The 15,770-nt window shown below is 39.0% G+C and overlaps 2 protein-coding genes across 13 annotated transcripts in view; one reads left to right on the forward strand and one right to left on the reverse strand.

Annotated features, from left to right (window-relative positions):
- The window catches only part of LOC138028887 (orexin receptor type 2-like), a 9,036-nt gene extending 5,621 nt beyond the window's left edge, over positions 1-3,415 (reverse strand). For both annotated transcript variants that reach the window (XM_068876515.1, XM_068876512.1), the window contains exon 1: positions 3,112-3,415. The gene's annotated coding sequence lies outside the window, so the exon portion shown is untranslated. The remainder of the gene's footprint in view (positions 1-3,111) is intronic.
- LOC138028888 (neuropeptide FF receptor 2-like) overlaps positions 1-14,254 on the forward strand; it is a 23,259-nt gene extending 9,005 nt beyond the window's left edge. For 2 of the 11 annotated variants that reach the window (XM_068876518.1, XM_068876516.1), the window contains 3 exons: positions 3,932-4,059; positions 9,297-9,372; positions 12,094-14,254. In XM_068876518.1, coding sequence (XP_068732619.1) covers positions 12,187-13,251 — 1,065 coding nt within the window. In that variant the 5' untranslated portion in view covers positions 3,932-4,059; positions 9,297-9,372; positions 12,094-12,186 and the 3' untranslated portion in view covers positions 13,252-14,254. Of the gene's footprint in view, positions 1-3,931; positions 4,060-5,666; positions 5,833-6,216; positions 6,297-8,702; positions 9,046-9,296; positions 9,373-9,463; positions 9,925-11,962; positions 11,987-12,093 lie in introns of those variants that run through there. The other 9 variants (XM_068876519.1, XM_068876525.1, XM_068876520.1 and 6 more) reach the window with 9 other exon arrangements.
- The last annotated feature ends 1,516 nt before the right edge of the window (positions 14,255-15,770 follow it).

A 15,770-nucleotide genomic window follows, 5' to 3' on the forward strand; every position in this document is an offset into this window, starting at 1 on the left:
CCAAACATACTTGCTAAAATCCGTGCTCTACGAGCAGCACGATTATTTATGCCCTTTTAACCAATGATATTATTGTTTTGTGGTGTTGTCGTAGTCGTGGGCGTCGTCGTTTGTTTAACTCCGTATTGAAGTAAATGCAAGATGAAGACTTAGTGCTATTGAGGTAAATGTAAACTGTGTTTGAATAAAAACATGATCAGTGCTCAAACTAGAAAGCAGACGCAGACAGCTGTTTCGAAGTTGTTGGCCAACCGTAGTTCGTGTACTGATTCCGTACATGAGTCGACTCTTATTCTTTGTGCTGTTTCGGACAAGGAACAAACCTACGCTAGCTAACACTGCAAGTATTGTCACTACTCTTCTACATTGCAGGACTGAACTGATTTTCCGGAAGCCAATGAAATGATTGCTTATCACGTACTGCTAGTTGGCTGAGACAGAGTATCTTTTCTTTTATCACGAGGGAAAAATCACTTTTTGCTGATTGAACGAAGTGTGTCGTTGAGAATTGTTGACGATTAAATTTTTTGTTAGCAATGGCTTCCCGTTTTGTTGATGCAGACTAAGAGTAGGTGTTGACTGAATCTACTGGTCAGTTAAGTTTATTGACATTTTTTACGGGAATGAACGACCACTTTAGAAGAAAGACATCAAGCACGACTTCGATTTTTGCCCTTGTCGCTTTACGACATGCGCAGTTCCGTACAAGCTTTGAGAATGCTTGTGACAGGAATTAACCCTGAATTGCCCTCGGACCCATCGACCACTTTCACCTGGCCGCCATCTTGAGTCCCGAGGGACTAGAAACTTTTGTTTTTGCGCGGTAAAACTCGTCTCCAAACACATGAACTCGAGGCTCAGCCTATGAAATTTTATTGTCTCTGGTCAACACAGGCCGCCGCGTGATAAGGGTCCATGGGATTAAAAGTACTAATCCGCGATCAGTCAGCCATTATTTTAGATTTTTGCCAATTTCCGCAAAGCAACGCCTCCTCACTTGAGAGCAAGCCTTTGTTATGATTCAAAACAGATTCTGAAGTTCATCTAGGGTTGTTTACACGCCCGAGGGACAGAGGAATTTAGGTTGTTGTATTGCGGTGTCGTTGTATCGAAGCTAATCTGAAGCAAAGACGTCGTCGTCGAGAAAGATATCGGTCTAAAACAAAAGATGTAATGGCCGAAAAGAGCGTGCCTTTTACATTGTGCATTTCCTTGCCGTTCTGGTCCTGAAAACGACGTAAAATGAACAGATTTGAGATTATTTGGGGGGCGCGACTAGTCCGAAGATTAATCAAGTTGTCAATTGCAATCTCATCAGACCGACACATCGTTCATGCTAATTTTATTCTTGGATGTCGGCCAGTTCAACTTTTCAACGCCAAACAACTTAAAATGATCAGAACGACGAAGTTATATTTCGTTAAGACTTCCTCGTTGCAGTTCTTGTTGTCCTGGCTTAAGGTCCGTCGATTTCTTGCTGTGAGAAAGTGGGCCCAATGCTTCATATGGAGGACAGTCGTCAATAGACCAAATCGGCTAACTCAGTATTAGTTGTGGTTACACTAGCCCTTTTAACCATGGGTAAATAGCGTTTGCCCACGGACAAGGGCGTTTTTGTGTGTAACCGCTTTCCCAAGACCGAAACTGCCCCAGGGTTATTGGGATACATAAAAAAGGACAAAAGAACTTCCCATGACAGTTCCGGAACTGAAAAGTACGGTTTATCTGCTTCCAGAGGTGGCTTGGCCAATCATAAAGCAGAACGTAGCTAATACACCAAGATCCCTATATTACCCGGGGGGAGGCTTTTACTGTGTAACTGCATCCCTGAGGGTGACATGAAACCTGAGCTGAACCAAACCCAAGCTATATACCCTCCGGAAGGCCCCAAAACCAAGGTGTGTGTAACCACAACTATTGAACCCAATTCAAACCCTTTGGGGATAAAATGTTTTAATTTTGTTCCAGATATTTCCATATCACCGAAATGTGAATGATACATTGTAATACAAACACAATGCACAAACAATCTTATCCATGGTTTTCATCCACGTAATGAGACAGCCATGTTGGTGTACAAAACAGTATAGAAAATGGTTCCACAAGTTTTTGCATAATCATTATTAATAATAGAGTCAAATTCCCAAGACATTTTACAGCATTGTTCTGTACATCAACATGGCCGCCGTGACGTCAGATGAAAAGCCCCAATATATCGGGGAGATTTGAATTAGGTACAAAATTGAGTTAGCCGATTTGGTCTATTCGAGTTTCTTCTGCCACAACGTGATCTTAGATGGTTGTACGTCAAGAACCGGTGTCTCAATGCTAATAACGCAAAGTAGTTCGATTCCTTGCTTCGGTGGAAGAAACGGACAATCGACCCATAATCACTGACCTGAATGCACAGCGCCATGTCATTTTATTTAATGATACAGTAGAAAACTTTTAGGCAAGGGCCTCCCTATCCCCTCAGCACGAATTTTGTTCACATCAATGCAAATTTTTTCATGATGATGGCGTCCCAGGGCCGTAAATACTTTCGTTTTGTGTTTTTGTTTTTGGCAGTTAAAAATCGCTTTAAATTTCGGTGTACATTTTCTTAAGTATTCACTTTCCACTATTTTTTAATTGTTATTTTTGAGCTAAAAGTAAACACTACCAGCATCATAAAGGTTTGCAACAGCTACTTTCAGGGCACCCAACGATAATCCCCCGATAATCTTCGGCAAAATATGTGTTCGGGAGAGTGAAACTGGTCTAAGAATTTCGGTTCTACGTTGCCAGACAGCTACAGATTTCTTTACTAAAAGGTCACCTAAAAGATTCGCAGCGAGGGAAAAGTAGTCCCGCACGTTTTCGGATGAACAAATGGTTCGGTTGGAAGTTCTTAGAAGGTAACGTTCAGCTAGCAATTTCTGAAATGAAGAGTTCCCGAATTCTTCTAGGTGATAAAAGCAACTCTTTAGTCAGTCGTCATACATTACAAGGAGCCTAGAAATGTCTCTCAAAGGCTTTTCAGGCTTTTGGCTTGCTCGTTGGGTGCCCTTGTACTTTGTTTGCTTACTTTCTTCATTTGTGGTCGATATTAGTTTCTCTCTACGTATATACCTTTCACAGATATGTCAGTAGTCCACCGTCACAATTTGTCTTCTTTGCTTGTTGTCCCATTGGAACGTGTGTTGAAAACTGCTTCTCGAAAATTCGCGGCCACTTTGCGACCGACTGATAAACTTGATATGCCGTTGTTATAAAAGGCATGTGGGCCTAAGTGTTGAGTTGCGCAAACGATATGGACTAGACAGTAAGAGGGCAAAAGGAAAACTAAACAAAAATGCAATAATTATAACTTGTATCAGCGGTGCAACTTGCAAGGAAGTAGCTCGCAGCAGGAAGGAAAGATGGAGCCCTTTCGCCGGAAGACGATGTGAGAATTCAGATCCTCGCTCTGATGACATTTTTTTCTCGATTGTTTCGATTGCCGCTTATATATTTTTATGCCCCATTTATCATTTTTGTCAGTAGTATAAAGCTACTCAATTACGTAGTAACGCCAGGAATATCATACATTCCGTTATATAAAGTGCAACGATGGGAAAAGTGGATCCATCCATTAACGATGGTGGATCATTTATTAGCTACAATAGGCTGTTAATACTTCTTTTTTGAGTGGCGTGGCGATTGTCCAATTAACACTTTATGAACCGAGAATGAAACTTCTCGGTGGGATCTCTTCCAGGCCTGTAACCGACTTGAATTTCTTACCACCGGAGATCTGTTGTCAAGTGTGCTCTCTCACTCTTCGTGTCACCGATTTTACATAAACATTCTTAAACTTGTGTTTTCTTTTTGTCAAGGAGTCTTCCGTCCATTCTCTAGGTGGCCCAAAAAGCCTTTCCCATCTTTTCCCTTTTGTTCCATTTTGATTCAGTTAAATCAAAGGGCGCCGTTTCAGGATCTCAAGCATGCGCAGAGCAATGAAATGGCAGTCAAAGCCCTTCCTGTATGCCAGGTGAACTAAAGAGCAAACGACTTCACGTTTCAGTACTCCTATTTATAGTAAGTACAGTGTACTCTAGTGAATATGAATTTTAACTGTAAGAATCCTACTGGGTGCCAATGACTTACAGCTGCTGTTGACCTTGACACAAGGCAACAACAATTTATTGAGAGATTTTTCAAGTGGAAAAACTGAATGGATAGAGAACTTTGTGAGAACCGCAAAAAAAAGGCTAAAATATTTGGGTCATCTCAAAGGGAACGTTATCCTAGAAAGAACGATAAATGGGAAAAGAGAAATAAGAAGACCAAGAAAGCAGTGGGAAAGAGATATTACTCAGATCGCTTTTAGTAAGATAATAATGGAAGATTAGTACTTTGTACGTAGTGGTGGGAGATCCGACGTCCTATAGGATAAGCAGTTGATGATGTTGACAAATATGCATAAGAGTTTTTTTTTTTTGTCAAGAGAAAGGTATTGACCTGAACCGCGTTGGTCAGATTTTTATGGACGATCAGTGCTGTTCCTTGATATGTTTTGACAGCGGCAAGAAAAGACGGTCAATTTTTTTTAGACTTTTCATTTTGAAGGAATCATTACAATTGTGCGTGATCTACTTTAGCAGTCAAGATGACTGACTGCCGTGTGCATTGGTTTACATCCGGCAATAATTTTAAAAGAGCGAAGACGATGTGTTATGTAACATTGGCTTCAATTCCACATTTGGAAAACAAAGTGATGTGATTCTGCGTTCGAAGTCAATTTTAAATTTGTGAAAGTTTTATGAAATTGAAACGATGTGGTTGATTTTGATAAAATCCCCGTGGCAATTAAAAAATAGACAATGAAAACATCCATATAGCTTGATATTATTTTTCAATTGGTGAGTACTTTGCCGGGTACTGATTCGTAGCTCTTTAACTGAATGCGTTTCTGTTGCTTTAGCGATGAATTTAGGCGTTCTTGGAGTGAAAGTACCCCAGTCGTTATCACAATAATAGCAAAAGCGCCATCCAAGTATAGTTGATATCTTTGTACGGCATGCAAGAAAATACAATGGCACTAGCTTGCTACCTTTTTGATTTAATTATTTCCCGTGGGGTCCACTTTTTCCTCGAGATTTTGTTCGTTTCGGGTGTTTACAGTTTTGCTCAATTAATGGTTAAAAGTGGTGTATTTCATTTAAAGCGTGTTTTCGCAATGACAGATGATACTTTGAATGTTCCATGCACTTAGTGAAGTTTACACCTAAATTTAAATACAAGCACTTAACGATAGAAGACATAAACCTTATCACCTTTCTTGCTCAGGGCCACTCGACAGTCCCAAGGTTCACTATTTTTCGACCGCGTGGGGCTGTTTTCACACATGATTGGTTTAAGATTAGGAAAAAACAAGAATGAGTTAACAAGGAAATCCTTTCATTCTTCTAAAGCAGATTTCAATTTTCGTTTTTGCGGTAAACAAGGACCGCGGGGAAATTGAAGTAACGCACAATTAAGAAGTAAGATTTAATTTAACAAACGCATGTGTCTTTGTGAGTGGTTGTTCAAACAAAACAAGATCGGTGTTTATCAAACAATACCCTTTTTTTTACCATTATAAATGGCTAATACATACTGATTACCTTGCACTTCCTCGAGTGTTTAATATCTGGGAAAGCACCTCTCATAATGAGAAGCGCTTGGATCGATCGACAATAGTTTCCTTCCCATCAAAGTGTGTGTACACTTCGTGAAGTTGGTGTAGGTGACAGTCAAATCGTTGGTCTGACTCATCGTTCGGATAGCATTACAGCTTGATAGCTCATCGTTTCGTCAGAAAATGATAAGGTAATCACTCATTTTGTGCTAAGTTCTGCTGGCGAAGAGCCGCGAACGTATGGGAAATTAGTGATCAAGGTTTAAACTCAGGAAAAAATTATTTGCAATGCTTGTCAACACCCAAAAAGAAGTGAAGGCCAAAACTATTCCGAGTCGTGAGGAAATTATGGAAATAAGCGATCGTGTCTGTCATTAGACAAAATTATGGAAAATTTTAGTTAAAGAATGTTGTTTTAAAGAAGGCGGTCTATGCGGTGTTGCTTCAGTTATTTTTGTTGTGACTGTTTTCCTCCATATCACCTTTGTTTTTTCATATCGAAGCAATCATGGTGTAACTGATCTTCGGGTGAAAAATACATTGCAATTGCAACAACTTTTACTTCTTTTTTTCAGTCGAAATCAGTGTTGCTGTTAGTCAGGTGAAACGCTTCTTTGTCCGCTTCGAAATTAGTTGACGATTCAAACTAATACAGGTACGAAAAGATCGCGATTGTTTGATCCGAGAACAACAATCGTATTTCCCCGGTCAGTGCCCTACCAATCGGCGTATGGGAGGCATCCCCCATACACATGCCCTTTTCCATAAGTAATATGTCTCAAGTTACTTTTAGATCGACTCCCACGCTGTTCAGACCCCAAGGGGATTAGTCAATAGCCAATCATATGGCCGGAATGTGTTCCGCGTGGATAGCCCACGCTCAGAGAACACATTCCCGACATATGATTGGCTGTTGCCCAGTTCCCTTGGGATCTGTACTGCGTGGTAGTCGATCTACATATTACCTATGTAAAAGGGCATGAATGGGGGATCCCCTCTCTTCCCTCTTTATTTTCTCTTGGTGTCACTGATGACATGAAAACAAAATATTAGAAACGCTTGTGCTTCAAGTACACTTAAAATCGTTTTGTGTAGATAGAGTAATATCAGAAAGTAGTGTTAAAACTGCCCTCATGACAGCAAAAAGTCTTTTCTTGGCATTAATTTAATAAGTGAACACGAGCCAGTTTAAAATGCTTCTTTCACACATTGGCCAACCGTTTAAAAAGACTGAAACCGGAGCATCCAACGGCAAATCTTACCTTCCACCTGTCAGTTTGAGTAGTAAGAAGAACCATCCTTAGCAGGTCATGACCAGACTTAGTAACAAGTCAACACCACTGCGCCAGCAGGGTTGGCTTAGGGTTAGCAGGGTTGGCCTAGAGGAACATTCGCCTTCCAACAAATGTGGTCCGGGTTCGAGTCCGCACTCAGCGTCATTAGATTTTTCACTGCACTCAACATCACATTAGGCTCGATTTCCCGCTCTCTCTTTCGAATTCGGGCGCTGGCTTCGGTTCCCGAACAGCGGCTGATAATCGAGCCTAACGTTACATTTGAGTTGAGGTTACGGTTTTCCCCGCGGTTTTTCTCCGGGTACGCCAGTTGTCACCTCTCATCGGATACCAACCTTTGATTTTTTTGGATTTGATGTAGTATGTGAGTTGATTTCTGGTTTACACGATCAGCAAGGCACTATTGCCCTGCCATACAACTTCGACTCTCAAATGAATTGATAATTGGTATGACATAACCTAACACCTACTTTCATTGCAAAAAGGCACGTTTCCCCTAAAATTAACATAGCCTCAGGTGTATTCAGATTCATCCCGTACAAACTCAGTAACTTCTCAAGGTTTGTCTAGAAGTGCACACCGGTGCAATTCGGATAATAGTATCCCGTTGTCGCTTGCACACGGCATTCGATTCGCATTCGGGATAACTGACAATTGTTCGAGGGTCCGTACACTCATATTCAAGGACTTAAAATATTTTATGTACGTGATACAAAATTGGAAAGATAGTTCTTTCGTTAGTCAGTTTTATGATTATTTTAAATTTCTATTAACGAATCGAACGCGTGACATCCCACGGTTTATTTCGGCCACTCCTGCTCACGATAAAGTTAAGTAGGAAATGATTAGTTGAACTAGCCAGGAAGTTGTGTGATTATGTCGACCGTAAATCTTCAGTCCAAGAACTAAGAGTTTCAAAATAGTTTAAGTTAAATCATTTCTGGTCAAATGGCTAATTTCTTAACAAGTTCTCCTCGATTATAAGCTTGGAATCAAGAATTTAACTGAAGCTTTAAAGTAAGCCTTATCAGTCTTCCGATAGCTGACGAGTCTTTCATTTTGTTTTTGGAAGTTGCTGTAAAAGATTGTTGTGTGTTGTGGTTTCCAAGTGCCTCTGCGACGAGGAAAGCATGTTTTGGACATTGAAAGCTATTAAATAATTTATACCATTTTAGCTCCAGTAAATGAAAACAACTTTTTCTTGCGATGACAATTAGGGGACAAGTTCAAATTTTTCTCGGGGCATCGATTTTGAGTCCAATCCATTTTGCATATCGGCAACAAAATAGAGAAAATATCTTTCGCGCATCTTTGCCAATCGTTTAGGTAAACAGTTGATCTCTTCAACACTTATATTAGCTTTGATAAGGCGAACAAGACTGCCTGAGGCCCAAAGTCTGGCAAACCCTTCTTCATGATATCATTAACACCGGTAACTATTGGACAAATCAAAGTTTTGTCTTAATTTTATCCAATTTTGAGCGAGATTGAACTATTTTCGTTTTTTTAAATATCTTTTTGTCGTCGCATTTTATGTAAACGCGAATGGCTGTAAACAATGAATCGTTGACAGGAAAGCACAGCATCGTCATGGATAGGCCTTTTTCGATATATTAAAATTCAGCTTGAAAGAGAGGTTCTGAGGACAAAGACAAAGGAAAGTGGATGATATGCAAATATTTTTCACATTCATTCCAACGTGTTTCTATTGTTTTTGTCCTCACTGCCTCACTATCAAGCTGAATATTTCATATTTCGAAAATGGCCCATTGTTGTTTAGGATATGTTTTTAGAAAACCTTAAGGTTTTTATACTCCATTGTTCCGTTGTGTTTTGAAGTGAAGAAAAGGGGTGTCGTCCAGAAAAAGATTCAAGATGATTTAAAGATATTTCAAAGTTTATATTTCTGCTTGCAGTCGTTGAAATGAAAATGTCATAGACCAATTCTTGTTCTTTGTGTACACTGGTCCGTTTGGCGTAATTTATTCAATATCAAGTTGCGTTTGTCTCTTGAAATTCAAGGAAACAATGGTCTGGGCGATTTTGGGCTGGATAAAAACGGCCAATTGTCGTTTAAGCTCCTCCTGAAGTGAAGATTTTCAGGAAGAGGTACACTAATTATAATAGAGACAATATTAAATATAACCATGGAATCATGGGCACTTAATCAACTGGATAAGCGAAAATTTTCTACGCATTTGGCATAGCAAACGTTGGTATAATTGGTTTGTTCAGGTGGTGTCTTCGGTTTCATTTTGCCAAGCCAAAACTTATGTAAACAGATTATACTCAACTCAAAATTCGACTCGAGAACTCACATCTTTTAAGCTTCGTTTTTTTTTTTTTTTTGTTTGTTTTAGTTGTTCCCCTTGTTTTTGTGTCAGGAAGGAATACAAAGAGGCACGGTTCGGGTAGAAACGTTCTCGATTTGCTCAGGTGAGCTATCCTTCCTTTCAATGCATTTCCTTATTCAAATATTAATCATAAAAAATATCAGTTTTTGTCTACGTTGAAAGGTATCGATCTACCGGAGATGATTTTGCCGCGGAGGATGTCGTAAGAAATGTTAAAATGGAATACATTTCGTTTTATTTTATTATTTTAATGTGGCTTGATTCGCAAGCACGTAAAACAACTTGGTGTCACATTCATTAGGGTTCAATACAGGTGTTATTGCCGTATGAGACGGATACTGATCGGCGATCGTGTCACCTTGTTACGTTGGGTATCCTCTGTTTAATTTGACCATTAAAATTTAGAGGAAATCGCCTAGAGTTCTTCGTCACTGAAGATTGCAAAACACGTTAAGTTTTATTTACATAATGAATTTACATTTTGCATTTTGCATAATCCAAGTGTCCAGTTTTGAAGCTTTTTGTCAACGTTAATGTATGAACGAAAGATGAAAGGCATCAAATGGTACGTGGAAAAAGATTCAGTATGAGAGTCAATGGACTGAACTTAGGGACAAAGATATTTTGAATTCAGGTTAGAGACACCTAAACCCTAACCCTAACCTTTGTTAGACTATGCAACGGGTGGAACTGCTTTATCATATTGTATCCTGGGCCGTAGCCAGTATGAGGCAAACCGAGGCACTTGCCTCGGTCATTGTTTCGTGAAATTTTAAAATAAACCGTGATTCCAGTGTTGTCTTTAATATGTAATATGCACCGTAAACACTTAAAATACTTCCGAAGATAATTTAAGCACGGACATTGCCTCAGTCATATTTTTTTTCTGGCTTCGGCCCTGGTATCAGAATCTGCAGTTAATACTCTCCAATAGGTCCCAATAGCCGTTTCTAAGTCGAACACACAAGAGTGGACCGCAGAAACTTGTACAATGAAAAAATGTTGTTGTGGTACATTTCATGCCAGGACATATTTAATGAATATGGACTTTAATTAGCATCATTTTATACTTTCAGAATCGGGAATTTGGTGAAGCTGAAACAAAACCCTCATTGCTTTGCCAAGCTTTGAAAACCAATCATGTTTCAAATTCTCGTTGATAACTGAAAAAAGTAAACTCCATTTAATCCGCCTGTATTGAAGATGCGAGGAACTGATAAGCACAACTCAAATCGTTTCAAAAGACTTACTAAAATTAGCACTTAATCGTTGAAGATAAAGGTGTGAAAGGATTTAAATTAGATCATGAAAAATGGCTTCCCCTTAAAGCTGTCAAAAATATCAGTCAGTGTCACCCACCCAAACGATCATATAATTTTAGGCCTTTTGAAAAACTTAATTACAGTGTCAGGTGGGCGATGATTAAATAAAAGGAAAAGCTATAAAGTTAGGTTTGTGTGATTAAACGTTGTTAGAAGAAGTGTATATCATTCAGTCCCTTCCTCATTAGCTAAGGCACTGGTTTGCCAACAAAACCGCTCAGGGGTTTTTTTTTTCCTCAAGTAATTTCCACAATCTCGACCACAACATGATATTAAAATATCACAGAGGGACTAAATTTATCCTTTGCTCGACAAATTTTCCGTTCAAAACAACATTATGGGCCAGACCTTGGCTTAGACTCATCTTTGTTGACCATATATCATGACATTTAACGACGAAATTTGAGCACGGCAGGTGGTAAACATCTAAGCATACATGACATACTATATCTTCTAGATATTTCTGCAGATACCCAGAATGCCTTGTTATAACCTCTGAATCAGTAAAATGTGATTTGGCACTTTTAAGTTCATACAAAATTACTACAGGTATTTTCCTGTTTTGTTTTCTTTTCATATTTTCAAATTTGGACATTTTGGCACCTGAACACAAATAACTTTGCTCCATAGTCGTCAGAGAGAGATGTTTTAGCTCACAATACCTTTTTTTTGTCATCAGGTTTGCCATGTCAAATTATTATGCGCTGAAAAGTGAAATTTTATATTTTATTGGAAGTATTAACAGATAATTCGAATTCAAATTCTTTTAACTTTCTTTCAACTAAATTTTATTTTAGGTTAGCGAATATTCTAGCCTCTGTAATATAGGTCGGTGACTTTATAGAAACAGGAAACGCACAAGACTTTATTGCGGGAAGCGAAGCCGTTCAGACACCAGTTGAGTGATTGAGACACAAAGGGCTGATTTATTATGATTAATTTAAATTAGAATGAGGTGCGGTTTCTTCATAGCGGGGGTTAATGGACCTTGGTGCGATGTTTTGCAACAAAAAGATTGATAATCTGCTTTCATGGAAACCTTCCGTTTTCTAAAGAATTAAAATACCAAAGATAGTTTTTAAGGATGTTTTAACCGCAAAAGACAGAAAGGCAAGGTCGCATCCAAGTGATTGAGCTATTCAAACACTGAGCGTTTATGCTTGCGGACAATTCAAATTACCCTGAAGTTGTCACCTCGATCCATAATTTTCACTTTTATAGTCTAAGACGTTTGGTGGTTTTGACATCAAATTGGACAGGTTGTTGCCCTGGATGCATGTCATTTCTTTTATATCATTAACGACAATCCTTGAAATTCGTTACACGGCTAAAAACAAAAGCGAGAGGTCATGATTATTCTTTATTGTTTACTTGGTAAATAATCTTCTACTTTCACATCGTAAGGTGTCAGTGATGTTTTCTAAGCAGTGCGGGCTAAAAGTGTTTACATATAAACCGCGTCGTTCTTTCTTCCCTTTCAGTTGAGCTTCAAGCGACCAATTATCGATCAAGACGGTGCCTCAAGCTACAGTTGATAGAAGAACTAAAAAATCGCGGAGTAACTTTGAGAAAATATGAACCTGTCTTCGCACGAAGCCTTTCTAAATTTTACAAGGGGTAACTTCATCCAAGAAGAAGAGTCAAGCAATGTCCAAACGTACATGAAAGCATTGAAGCTCTCTTTGTACGCTTTCATCTTTCTTGTCAGCGCTACTGGGAATGTGCTTGTGTGCATTATAGTTCTAAAGAGGAGAAGGATGAAGACAGTCACCAACTACTTCATTCTTAATCTAGCGTTCGCCGATTTAACACTAACACTTATTTGTATTCCTTTTGACATTCCGGTCCAAGAAATGAACTATCAGTGGCCGTATGGTTCCTTCATGTGCAGAATTCTCTATCCTTTGCAGACCATGTCTCTATTTGCTTCTGTCTTCACTCTCACTGCAGTTAGTTTGACACGCTATTGGGCAATACTATACCCTCTCCGCCGGCAACTTACAACTACCAGTGCGAAATTGCTCATAGCAATCATTTGGATTCTCTCAGTAATTCCTGTATCTCCATACATCAGAGTTTCGAGGGTCAACGAAACGACGGGAGAGTGTGTTGAGCACTGGGATGAACCACGAAATCGGAAGATTTACACTGTAGCTCTTTTCATTGCACAGTATGCAGTGCCACTGGCCATTATTGCAGCTGCGTATATGAGCATTGGGCGAGAGCTGGGAAAGAAGACGTCCGACGGCCTCGAAAACAAGTTTCTTCAAAATGCCAAAAACGAGGAGGCATCCAAAGTTATCCGAATGCTTGTCGCCGTTACGATTTTATTTGCCGTTTGTGTTCTCCCTACCAACATCATGTGGCTATGGTTGGATTTCGGCAACGCAGAGGACCAGTTCCCTCCTTTCTGGGAACTGGTTGCATTTTGCAACATTTTGACTTTTGCAAATAGTGCGGCAAACCCTGTTTGTTACACTATAACCAATGCGAATTACCGCAAAGAATTTCTTCGTATTTTTAAAAGGTGCTTTCTCACCGAGAAGAAAAGGCGAAATTTACAACCCGATGAGCTACAAATGCTCGAGACAACAGACCTGAATAGTCGACGAGAAACTGCCGGGAACGCATCGGGGTAGAAGAGAGTCTTTTTATGAAATATGTTTAGCCCACAACAAATTTCAAGAAAGGCATTGGCAAGCAAAAATTGTTGATCACCTTAATTTCATTTAGCATACATTTACATGCACTTTAAAGCTGGCGACTTTCTACAATTAATTCAAATCAATTGCTCTATATATGTACATGTATCAAGTAATGTATCGTTTTTAGTAACTGCTGTGTACAGTTTTCTTGAATTTGGAATTTATAACATAGTTTATTTACTCCTTGACGAGGGTGCATAATGGTCACATTGAATCACGTCAAGAAAGGCATTTTTATCTTTATTGAAGTTCCTTCTCAGAAACTTTCAAGCAGCTACGCAGTCAGTTTGCTAAAATGGTTCAAATACTCGCTCTCAGAGCACACTCAGTCCCCCCCCCCCCCCCACCACCAATTTCTTCTTCTCTTCAAGAAATCAATGGGCCGAAAGTTTTTTTATCTGAAGAACTCATATTCTTAGCACGACACTTCTACCACAGTTCTGCAGCATGTCTGTAAGGCCCATCTCGAAATCGTTTATTACAATGGAAAGATGGAACCCGGAATGGAAATTAAGTCCGGATAACTTTCTAAGCATGCAAATCACAACATGCGGCCTCTTTACTTGAGTGAATTTTAAACTCATTTTTTTACAATGAGCGGTTAACAACGCTATAACCTTGAAGTCGTCTTCAACAATGACTGTTGTGGGTAAAAGTTTTAAGCTTGTATCTTCAAACTTATTCCGAGTGGGCCATTATCAATATAGATTTCAGGGTATTTGTTTTTAAGTTAATCATATTTCTCTCAAACGCCTTAAGGCGCTAATATTTAACTTCGTCAATTAGTAGTACTTTTTCTGTCAATGTTTTACCAAAAGCGGACAAGCTGACAAGTTGTTCTCCAACATGAACATGTATCCATAGGAATAAGCCACTATCTTATTGGAAAAACTGTAAAAAATAATAATAAACTGGAGACATGTTTGTTGTTATTTTATATTGTTTATCTTGTCCATGTTCTTTCAGAATTAGTTTCCGGAATGTTCTCTTTAGAAACACATGGCAAATGCAATTACAATTGTTTACATATACAAGCGTAATGCAATGACAGACTATATAGCTACAGACCACTAATTGCGTTTGGTTAATTAAAAGTGACTCGTTTGCTTGAAATACGTCACCATCGGTTGAAAATTCTCCAAGAACCTGTTGTCTTCTTCATTCCCCAATGGAAGCATAATTACGTATATTGCAGATGGTGACGAAAAATAAAATAACGAAGCCTTAAATAATAAACATCAGTATAATTACATAGTTGATTATTGAAAATTCTCTGCGCTGATTGGCTGCCGTTGAGGTGATTATTACGTGATAATCACCTAAGCGGTTTTTTTTTTTCAAAATGGCCGCAAGCCGTTTTCTCGAGGTGATAGAGGAAGAAATTTATTGTTTTAAAGAAAATGCATATTTTTCAAATAATCGCGTAAGTAATTACACTAAGGGTGCGTTTCTTTAAGAAAATCCAAGATCGGATTTTTGATCCGAGATCATACGAATTCGTTACCACAAAAGAAACGAAGATTTTCTTTGTGGGGTGTGGTTGAAAAAAGGGGCAAGGTTTTTTAGGGGGGAGGGGGGTTGAAAACAAAACAAAAACCAAAAAATCGCCTTTCCCTCCTACTCTCTTATTTTCTGTCTGTCCATACAACTCCTAACCATCCATCCCCTGATCCATTTGTCATACCTACCACTACTTAATTAACATCATTAACCCATTCGATTCCAATGTGAACATGAGAGAAAGAAATCGCTTTGAACTGCACTTTTGAGACTTGAACCAGACACCTCTGACATCCCTTAGTAGTGAGTCCTTTGCCGTAACTAACCGCTAAACCACACAGGATTTGGACAAGCAGTCGTCATTAACTTTAATAGCAAATATTTTTCTCCTGGTGCAAGAGGGCCCAGACTCTTCTCGGTCATAGTAAATTATGCATAAGTTTACTCGTGCGCAATGCGTGGCCCTGTACGGTTCGCATAATGGCTAACACAGTTGTGTTGATTCAGAGATATTCTCCAAAAAATGGGGTGAAGTCAAAGGTTCCAAAATGCAAAAGCAAGAAAAAAAACTCTTTTTACTGACGACAACTTTTACAACGATGCAGTGAAGTGGTTAGAAACACGTAATAAAGACAGCAAGGACAGAACAAACCCGACAAGTCAAGACGTAGAATTATAAAAAGAAAAGAATGGAAACTGATGGGTGGCAAAATATTATCAAGGAACGGAAAAGAAATTGTTCATAAAGGTCAACTACACCAAGTTCTTTGCCAAGCCCATTCGAATATTGCGCACAAAGAAAGAGACAAGATGGACAAGTATATCAAGCGAAACTACGAGTCAGTATCCCAAGAAGTAATACAACTCTTTGTGACACTCTGCTCAATACACGAAGAAAAAAAGTCGATCACCAGCAGGCAAAAACAGCGTGAGTGTCCTAGCCCCTATTCAAG

The sequence above is a fragment of the Montipora capricornis genome, chromosome 13, assembly GCF_036669925.1.
Source record: "Montipora capricornis isolate CH-2021 chromosome 13, ASM3666992v2, whole genome shotgun sequence".
In the NCBI taxonomy this organism is placed as follows: Eukaryota; Metazoa; Cnidaria; class Anthozoa; order Scleractinia; family Acroporidae; genus Montipora; species Montipora capricornis.